At 39.8% G+C, this 10131-nt stretch overlaps 2 protein-coding genes across 2 annotated transcripts in view; both read left to right on the top strand.

Annotated features, from left to right (window-relative positions):
- The first annotated feature begins 2196 nt into the window (after window positions 1-2196).
- Window positions 2197-3237, top strand: LOC121425291 (fibrocystin-L-like). Its single transcript, XM_041621318.1, has 3 exons — window positions 2197-2382; window positions 2690-2890; window positions 3230-3237. Exons 1-3 carry the CDS (start codon window positions 2286-2288, stop codon window positions 3235-3237), a joined length of 306 nt encoding a protein of 101 aa, XP_041477252.1. The 5' UTR covers window positions 2197-2285.
- LOC121424945 (fibrocystin-L-like) overlaps window positions 2799-10131 on the top strand; it is a 20069-nt gene continuing 12736 nt past the window's right edge. The window contains 10 exon segments of the mRNA XM_041620843.1: window positions 2799-2890; window positions 3441-5092; window positions 5391-5636; window positions 5844-5873; window positions 5876-6094; window positions 6315-6560; window positions 7125-7292; window positions 7722-7958; window positions 8502-9025; window positions 9717-9891. Coding sequence (XP_041476777.1) covers window positions 3460-5092; window positions 5391-5636; window positions 5844-5873; window positions 5876-6094; window positions 6315-6560; window positions 7125-7292; window positions 7722-7958; window positions 8502-9025; window positions 9717-9891 — 3478 coding nt within the window. The 5' untranslated portion in view covers window positions 2799-2890; window positions 3441-3459.

Genomic DNA, 10131 nt, shown 5'->3' with positions numbered 1-10131 from the left:
TCAGAGTTCAAGTTGGCTCCAATGGCATAGAAGGTTAGTATTACCTATATTGAAACTATCACACTTGGATTATATCTTTGGAGTAGGAATATAAAGTTCAAAACATACCTTCTAGTTGGCATCAATGTAGCAATTAAACATGCCCTTTTCTGTTGATGACCAGCATACTAACTAGATATCAATCCTTAATTATTTATCAGTCTTTGTTAACACTGTTAATTAAAGTGCTCTATACCACATCAGGGGGGGGGGGGGGGGTTCTATTCTCTGTGATGTAGAGCTTTGTTTGAGCGATAGATATATAGTCATGCTTTTTTGCAATCTTTGCAAGGGATGACTTAAAGAACCCATGTTGAGTAAAAGCTTGTGTTTATGTAGTGATGATGATGATGGTAATGATGTTTATGATGATGTCAATGATGATGTTGATGATGACGATGATGATAATGATGATGACGATGATGAAGATGATGATGATATTGATGATGATGATGATGATGTTGGCAATGACGGTTATTTTTTTTTCTTACAATCACAATGATATCAATTAATATTAATGATATTGAAAATTGATGAGAAATATTTGAACAATACTACCTTAGATGTCCAAGATGCTTGGATAAGAGGATAAAAACAAATGAAAGACTCTTTTTCACCATTCACTTAGGATAATGCTGACTATTTCTACATTGATGTCTGGTCATCTGTTTACACCTGGGGTGGTAACGATCCTCCTGTTGAAGGTGACTTTGTGATCATTCCACAAGGCCAGACCATCCTCTTGGATGTCACTACACCAATCCTCAGTGTTCTCCTCATTCAAGGTAGGTCAGATTTTAAGAAGAACTTCGAGCCTGGTGGTTGATTCAAACAGATTTAAGTGTGACTTAGCGCCATGCTTAAATCCCAATGCACGCATATATAATGTGCAATCTGATTGATGAATATTTGGTAGCACGCGTCCTCTTAGCATGATTTGACCTATGCGGCGATGCTTTTTGTAATGCATGCAACTGGGAATTTAAGTATGACTCTAATTTAGACCTTTTCTGAATCACCCTCCTGGTGAAAGTTTCATAGAGCTGTTTGTAGAGTTACGCACAACTTTATGCAGAACCAGAACATGTTCTAAGGTGTAAAGTTAGCTATATAGGATTATCATTTACCAGAAGAAAAAAAAATTGAACTGGAGAAAGGGTCACCATGTGTTGCAGAAAGTCATTCCTACGTTAATTACGGTTTTATGAAACACCCACCGGTTTCCTAAACTTGTTATTGGAAAATTTCAAGCTATATTGTGTGAGGCTGATGCTGAAATCATGATATTTAGTTGGTTGAGAGTGAGTTTGTCAGTGAATTACTAAATTTAAACATCTTGCAAGTAGGATTTGAGGATATTTATGCAGCCTTGCAAAGGCATAACTTAAGAATAAATCTGATTACAAAGAGAGAAGTTTGATATTTTATAATCATTCTGTCATATCTGAAAAGGTGTTTATATATTTTTTCCTTTATCTCAATTCTGTTCTGTTGGTTAACACCATCTCAAGATAAATGTTTTCTCTTTAAATAACAATGTTTATATAAAGATTAATTTTTTATCTCTAGCTTCAAGATTAAAAAATGGCCTTCTGGCAATTCATTCATTTAAAATAGTTTTCCTTATTTCCCAATCTAATAATTAGTATGATGCATATATTGCTAAGGGATTGTTGTATTTTTTATTCATGTGCAATTACCAATTTTATTCCCAGGTGGTGAAATGATATTTGATGAGGCTGATATTGAACTGCATGCTGAGTATGTGGTGGTTACCGATGGAGGTCACTTTGAGATTGGAACCGAAGAGGAACCATTCCAGCATGAGGCGAGTGTTGTCATGCACGGTCATGTGAGGTCTATTGAGCTCCCGTTGTTCGGTGCGAAGACGTTTGCCGTTAGGAATGGAACCGTTGATGTCATGCATGGTAAGAAACTGCCTTATAATTCCTTGAAAACTGTCTAATTTTTCTGTTTTTTCAGTGTTTATTGAACCAGCTCTCAAACACAAAAATTGATATGTGATATGCATCAATATTTTTGTTCACAGTTGAATACTACCATTTGCAAGAATTATGCATTTAATAGTTATGGCTATAAACAGACCAAATTCACTTTGTTTGCTTTTTGGACAGTCCATCCCATAACCAATCGTCTTGTTTTTTGTAAAACCAGGAATCCCGACACCTATTACCTGGTCTTACCTTGCGGAGACTGTGAGTGCAGGAGATACTGAACTCACCCTCATGGATTCTGTTAATTGGAGGATTGGCGATCACATTGTCCTTGCTTCTACTGGAACCAGGCACAAGCAAACTCAAAATGAAGAGGTGGAAATCACAGGTACGCCCTCATTGTCCATTTGTGAGTGGGCATTGATTATCAGTAACAGATAAACCAAAGAATAGACATTTAGGACTTTGAAATGTTCATCATAATTACAGACTTCATGGCACGAATGTTCAACGTGAGGTCCTTATTTCCTGATGAAACTATTGATGATCACAGAATAACTGAGATTGTTACAATGTTGCTACTAATATTTTTATTTTGATCTCACCTGTATCAGTCACTCTTGTCACATATTTTGTGGATCATTTCTTCAGGACAAGTGAATTGATACATGTATCGTCTCTTTGTTTTTGTCTAGGTTTCTCCAATGATAATATGACAATTGAGTTCACCCCTGCAGTGGAGTTTGATCACATCTCTGTGTCTCAGGTGATTGATGGTGTCCTAGTGGAGACGAGAGGTGAGGTCGGACTACTCACCCATAATGTCAAGATTAGAGGATCCGTCCATGAGGAATGGGTGGAAGAAGTAGAGGCATGCCCAGATGAATTTGACACAAGTAAGTTATGTTGGTCTTTTAGAAAAGAAATTGGCTTGAGAATAAACTATATGGGTCTTGTAAAGTTATGTTGATGCGCTTGTCTGTGGAGAGTTGGGTTACAGTAACAAAGTACAGGGCTCTTGTTACACCAAGGTGTGCATTCAATTGCAAAATGCTAATGACCAATCAAGATCATTGCTGCATTTGAATTTTGTTCAAAACACTGAGCAGGAACCAATCAGACTTGTTCTTTCACATTTGCAATTCAGTGCAAATCTCTCTGTTGCGGGGGCCTGATCCTTGTTTCAGTATCATGTTTATATTCAATGCACATATCTAGATTTTCACTCCATTCAGAGAGATAGGCCTACATTCTTCTCTCAAAACTATGAAGGTAAAAAATATTTAAAGAAAATCAAATATAGTGTGATATCAACTATCTGGAGCTTTGTAGAACTAAGTTATTGATTATGATTTCCTGCATCCTAACCACCTTCCCTTTCCTGGTGTGATATCTTGCTTCCCATAATAATGATCTTCATTTTTGTTTACTTCTTGTTTACAACAGATCAATTTGCTACCCAGACATGTTTTCAAGGCGCTTTGGTGCAGAAACCGTCACTGATCAGTTTGGCTCACAGATCATGTTCTTTGCCAAGGAGCAGGACACCCATCTGGTTCGAGGTCGTTTTGAATATGTGGAGGTGACCCATGCTGGTCAGGCTTTCCGTCTTGGTCGCTACCCGATCCATTACCACATGAACGGCAACATCACTGGGTCATACGTGAGAGGATGTGGTATTCATCACACCTTTAACAGGGCCGTTACTATTCATGGTGTCCACCATCTCCTAGTGGAACACAATGTAGCCTTCAATGTGATGGGTCATGCCTTCTTCCTGGAGGATGGAATAGAAACCAAGAACATCATCCAGTACAACCTTGCCGTCTTTGTCCGACCAAGCAGCAGTTTACTGAATGTGGATGTGACTCCTGCCTCCTTCTGGGTGACAAACCCTGATAACTACATCCGTCACAATGCCGCAGCTGGTGGTAGCCATTTTGGATTCTGGTACAACATGCCCTCCCATCCTGGAGGACCATCCTTCACAACATCTGTCTGTCCACAGAATGTCCAGGTCCTAGAGTTTTACAACAACACAGCTCACACCATGGGATGGTACGGTATTTGGATCTTCCCAACATATTTCCCTACGACTGATGGCAGCTGTGGTGGTACTGCTGGTCACACTGAATTCCACAACCTCACAGCATGGCGTACCGAACGTGGAGCAGAAGGTGTACTTGTTGGACCTATTCAGTTCCATAATTTCCTCATGACAGACAATGAGGTTTCAGGAATCGAGTTCCAAACCGTTGGGAGTGTTTGGGGAGATGATGGTCCAATGGTCAAGGACTCTGTTATTATAGGATACACACCTGAACTTGCTGAAGGCCAAGCGGCGGATCGATGCACATCAGCTGGAATCCACTTACCAAAGTCCAAGTTTCTCACAGTGGATGGGGTGAAATTCATTAACTTTGATGAAGACAGATGTGTTACACTAAGAGCATGTGCTCATTGTAAGCCCAGACAGGGAGGCTTCCAACATCGCTTCAAGAACCTCATCTTTACTGATTCTCCAAACAAGGCTGCCTTCCAGTGGGAACACGAGACTTGGTTTGAAGATATGGATGGAACCCTGACTGGGAATGCTGATTACATTGTTACTCCTAAAAACAACGGTCTACCACCCGATAATTGTGACTTTGATGTGGATGGCTTCAATAAGGGTGTTGATGGGGCAGTTTGTGATGAGTCTGTCAAATTGCATAGAATGGCCTTTAATCAAGCATTCCCTACATCTCTGAATTACAAGAACACTATTATGACCAACAGTCATGGTACAACTGTTATTCCTTACAAGAAGAAGAGACTCACTCATCCAACTGGATGGATGTTGACCCTGGTGGAAACAGAGACATACAACTTTTATTTTGAGAATGTTGATCATGTCACCAACATCTCTTACTCGGCCAGGTTTGATGAGTTCAGTGATGGGGACTATGTTATCATGAACCACAATTTCACCCAGAGTCCAGATGCCTTTGCTCTAACAGGACAGGTGACAGAGAATGTTGGACGTCCTCTGGATTACGTGGAAGACGAAAATGCGGAATGGTACTTCAACAACGAGACCAACAATCTGTTCTATCTCAGTAAGTCTTAATAATAGCTCATACTTTTCTTTTCAGTGTCATAGACAGTACCGGTATCTCATTTTGCCAATCTGATATTCCACTCTACTGTTAATTCTTTCTCTTAATTATTCCCTCCATCATCCTTTGAAGAAATTATAATTAAACAATTTTATCAATAACCAGAGAGTATTTAGATTTATGCAATTATAATTATAGATATTATCTGGTAATGTTACAAATATCAGTTAAGATGTTCAACAAATTTACTTGTAAAATGTGTTTAATTAGATTACTTATTCTTACATTCATTATGAAGTTTCTGGAAAGGGTCAGAACTCACCAGTGAGTCGGTCAGTGAACCTTGATGTTTACCGCTGCTACTACAAGGATTGCATCCCACCTGTCCCAGAGGCTCCACCTGCACCTCCTGATGGCAGACCTAATAGCACTCTCTACTGGAGTGATGCAGCAGCTTGGGAAGATGTCACTGAGGGATGGGGTGGTAACACAGGATCAGGCAGCAGTGTCCCAGAGAATGGTGACAATGTCATGATCTACCCAGGTAAACCTTATGATGTCTTCAAGAATGAATGGAAATATTAAATCAAACTAAGGCAAACCATCAATCTTAAATTCTGCTGAGATTCACAATTACATGCATGTGGCTTACAGTACTAGTTCCGTGATGTGAATGATTACGATTTACCCTTTTCTTTATCAAAGTGAAAGGAAAGACTTGACAAATGTGACATTTTGTTCTGTCTTTCAGGACGATGGATTGTGGCCAATGACACCCTGCCTGGATGCACAAGCTCTTCATCTATGGTACCCTGGAGATTGATGACTCCAAAGACATGGTAATCAATGCTACCTACATCCTGATCCAAGGTGGACGTCTTATCGCAGGATTCAACGAAACACGACCTTTCACCCATGAGCTCCGTATCATTCTAAATGGTCATCATTTTACCCAGGACATCCCTCTTCCTAATGGACCCAACCTTGGATCCAAGGCTCTTGGTAAGTTTTCACATCAAACAATTACTTGATTCTTTGAGTTTTCTATAGTCAATTGCTGTTAGATTATTTATTCACATCATGTAATGAAGACAAAGCCATTTAAGTAACCCCTAATGGGTTTGCTTCTGTCTGTATTTAAAAACTATAATGGAATGCGTCATGTTCATGTCTTCAGACCTTACCATTATTTTCTTCTCATTCTTGCATATCTTCTTTTCAGGTGTCTTTGGAACCCTAGACCTCCATGGTGTTCCGCGGGACGTGACATGGACCCACCTTGCCTCAACAGTTGAGGCAGGGGACAGCGAATTTACTGTGGCAGTCGATACTGATTGGCGCGTGGGTGATGAGATCGTAGTGACAACAACATCCTATGAGCAATGGCACACAGAAACCTTCAGAATCTCCTCTAAGACGAATGCCAGGACTTTCAGTGTCAATGGAACATTTGCTCATATGCATACAGGTAGGTTGCATGATTGTGATTGGATTGCATGATATGTACTACAGCAGCAGTCTCATTGAACATTATAGCCAGGTCAAATTTCAAGATTCAACCCTTGAACCATCATCATACCAGACCTCACCCTTAAAAATACCTGACACCTAAAATGCAACCCATTTCCCCGTACCAGCTATTTCCTTTGAAGCAAATAGTTGATCACCCACCGACAGCATTTGCCACTAAAACAATTTCTTTGTTTGAAAATTACTCTTTGTCTCAAAAAGTGTTTGGATTTTATTTGTTTTAATGTAAAAAGGGAAGAAGCTTTCCAGAAGCTTGTTTGTGGAGCATTTCATGAAAAATATTGTAAGTGTTTTTACCGACTATTGTGCCCTCGACCAATAAAAAGCAAGGATTTCAAGTAGCATTGAATGTCTGTCAGCAAATATCACTGACAAATATCTTCATGAAATGCTTCTCTTTAGAACTACCTTTTAGAAAGCAACAATAATCTTTAACAAGTGACTTCATCAACATTTACATATCGTCCTATTGATAAGTGTATATACTTCTTTCTTTGCACAGTGGAGTCAGCTGAGATCAACGGCAAGGCCTACACCATCGCTGCCGAGGTGGGTCTTCTGACACGCAACATCGTCATCGAGGGAAATGATTACGATCTGCTTTTTGATGAATCTTTCGGTGCAAGGACAATCGTTGGCTCGTTCATCCAAGATGGAGAATTCTATAGAGGTATAGAGTTCATGAAATTGCATTTCTAGATTAAAGCATTAGGTCAATTGGAAAATAAAAGATCGGTGTTCACTTTGTTGTATGGAGTGTTTGCTTTGTTACGGGGTGTCTGCATTGTTTAAGACACTGTCTCCTGCAAGCTAGGAGCCCTGTGGCATAATGTTAATATTATGGTAACTTTACTATCTAGTGACAAAATCAATTGTTTGTGCAGCAGAGCCAGAAGAAACAAGATGAAAAAGTGAAATTGCATGATAACCGATATACCTCAGAATGAAACCATATTGGATACATGTTTTGTTAAAATTTGATGAAGTTGCCTCATCGATCTCAGAACTGCTGTAGGCCACAGCACCTTGACAATACTTGATGTTATCCTGTTACATTTTCTTACAAATGCCTTCTCCTTTCCAATCTTTCATTTTACAGGCTCGGGTCACTTTGCCAACATAGAATTCAAGCTGACCGGTCAAGAAGGATGGACAGACTTCTACGATCCTCGCTATTCTTTGGCCTTCTTGGACATTGGTGATGTCCTGGAGGATCCTGTACCCTCATACGTCCATAGCTGTACCTTCCACAATGGGTTCAGCCTTGCCATTGGTGTCTTTGGAACAGACAATATTGAAATCGACAACAATGTCATTCACCATTCTGTTGGTGCAGGTAGGTCTGGGGCCCGTTTCATAAAGGACTTGCAACTATTGTAACTTTGCCATTATGGCAACTACCATCGTAACCTTGATTTTGATTGGCTGCTGAGCCCTGTTACCATGTTAGTTGCCATTGTGGCAAAGTTACAACAGTTGCAAGTCCTTTATGAAATGGGCCCCAGATTAGACTTCGTTAATGGCTGTATAAAAAAATCTGTTATATTTATCATTATCGTATTTTGGTCTGCATAATTTGCATGGGTTGTATAAAAGCGTATTCGATGAAAACCCCGAAATCTGACGAATTCCAATAGGCTTATGTATGAAATTTGTTGTTCAGCAGTTAATGTTTATCGCCAACCCCTCATCTGTTCCTTCAACAGATGCGTATTGATTAAGGTGTGTCATAATTCTGTATGTTTTAACTTTACGAAGTTTAAGTTTACTAAATCTGGATTCAATTGTCGTTTGTACAGTATGTACCACTAATCAGTAAACCTCCCTACTAAATTTACTACTGTATGTCTTGGTATTTTCTTAACCTGAATTCCTCCAGGTATCAAGACATATGGAACCAACACCATGATCACCAACAACCTGGTGAGCTTGATGGTGTTCCCAGGAACATACCAAGACAGATTCGAACCAGAGAATATTGACTGGATGGGTGGTATTGATGTTGTCGAGGCAACAAATCCAATCCTCATAAACAACACAGTGGCCGGGTCTGAACGGGTTGGTTTCAACATCAAAGGAGAGCTATGCAGTGACCCTAACGTCTGGTCCAACAATGTGGCTCATTCCAACTACCATGGTGTGCACATTCTCAAGACAGGACGTGACCCTTGCACGAAGGTCAACGATTTCTTCAGCTACCGTAACCTTGATTACGGACTCTATGCCCTCACTCCCTCTACCCTCGAGGTCACTGAATCTATTTTCGTTGATAACACAGCCGGGATGTTGGTCCATGACTACGGACCATCTGCTTTGTCTCATGTACGTGCTGATAAGCATGTTCTATTGAAGGACTCACTCGTTGTTGGATACAGTGACAGTTTTGATTGTGATGTTGATAAGGTAAGTCATCATAAGATAAAAACTTTAAAAGGATATTCTAATAGAAAATGATTCATTATAATTGACCTTCAATGTCTCATAACTTATGGTTCAAGGAAAATGTCATAGACAGGTTAATTTTACATTTTAAGCAAGAGTTTTTCCTGAGTCAGATAGTCAAAGATTTGTTGACCACTTGACAAAGACGTTCCAGCATTTCTGTTTCAAAACCCTTTCTATGTCATATCAGTACCTTTGATATTTACACTAGAGATTTGGAATTTACACCTGAACTCCACATCATCTTACTAGGTGATAATTTAAGGAGATTCTTACTTGGCACTGCCTGAAAAGAATGGGAAGTAGGAATAATGTATTCTACTCTTTTGAAATATTGAAATGTTAAAAAAATCACTCACAGGTTTAAGACCAAACTTGTTATTTGAACAAAGCAAACATACCCAGAATAGGCATTTATATCAGCATTTTCACTCTAAACTTTATCCCCAGCATGCTTCCATTTGTCCATTATTCATCCTCATTATTCTGTTAAGGGTAATTCGCTAGCAGGGGGATTACACAACCTCTCCACATTGTTTACCTATAGCTTGGCCACTACTTCAGGTGTCTTGGAATTACTGATAGTCAATTGGGGGTTTTAGTGGTGTACAAGGGGTTTGATCATGCATATTCTGGTACTTTCTGTGTCTAGGTTACTCCTGAAGGGGCAGCACAGAGTAGCAAACAGCGGGCTACCAAATCACCCAACGGTGGAGCAGTCGGTGTGTACTTCACGTCTTTCAAGGGCTCCTCAGGAGGTGCTCCATTCAAACCTTTTACTTCTGTCATGAGCTACCCAGCCATCAGTGGCAGGACAATCCTTCAAGGTGAGTATCCCCAGGGAGTGGAAAAGGTTCATTCAAACATTCTGTCATGAGCTACCCAGCCTCCAGTGGCAGGACAATCTGTCAAGGTATTCATCCCCAGGGAGTGGGCATTGAGAAGCACGAATACATATTGTGGGTGCAAGTGTGTGTTGACTCAAATGACTGGAAAAACAAAAATGGGGAATTTTATCAAGATTCAAGAAACATATCAATGACCATTGTGGGTTTGCAAAGAAGTAA

Source organism: Lytechinus variegatus, chromosome 12 (genome assembly GCF_018143015.1).
Source record: "Lytechinus variegatus isolate NC3 chromosome 12, Lvar_3.0, whole genome shotgun sequence".
Lineage (NCBI taxonomy): Eukaryota > Metazoa > Echinodermata > Echinoidea > Temnopleuroida > Toxopneustidae > Lytechinus > Lytechinus variegatus.
The sequence above is the reverse complement of the archived record's forward strand: the minus strand, read 5'-3'. Positions and strand labels throughout refer to the sequence as shown.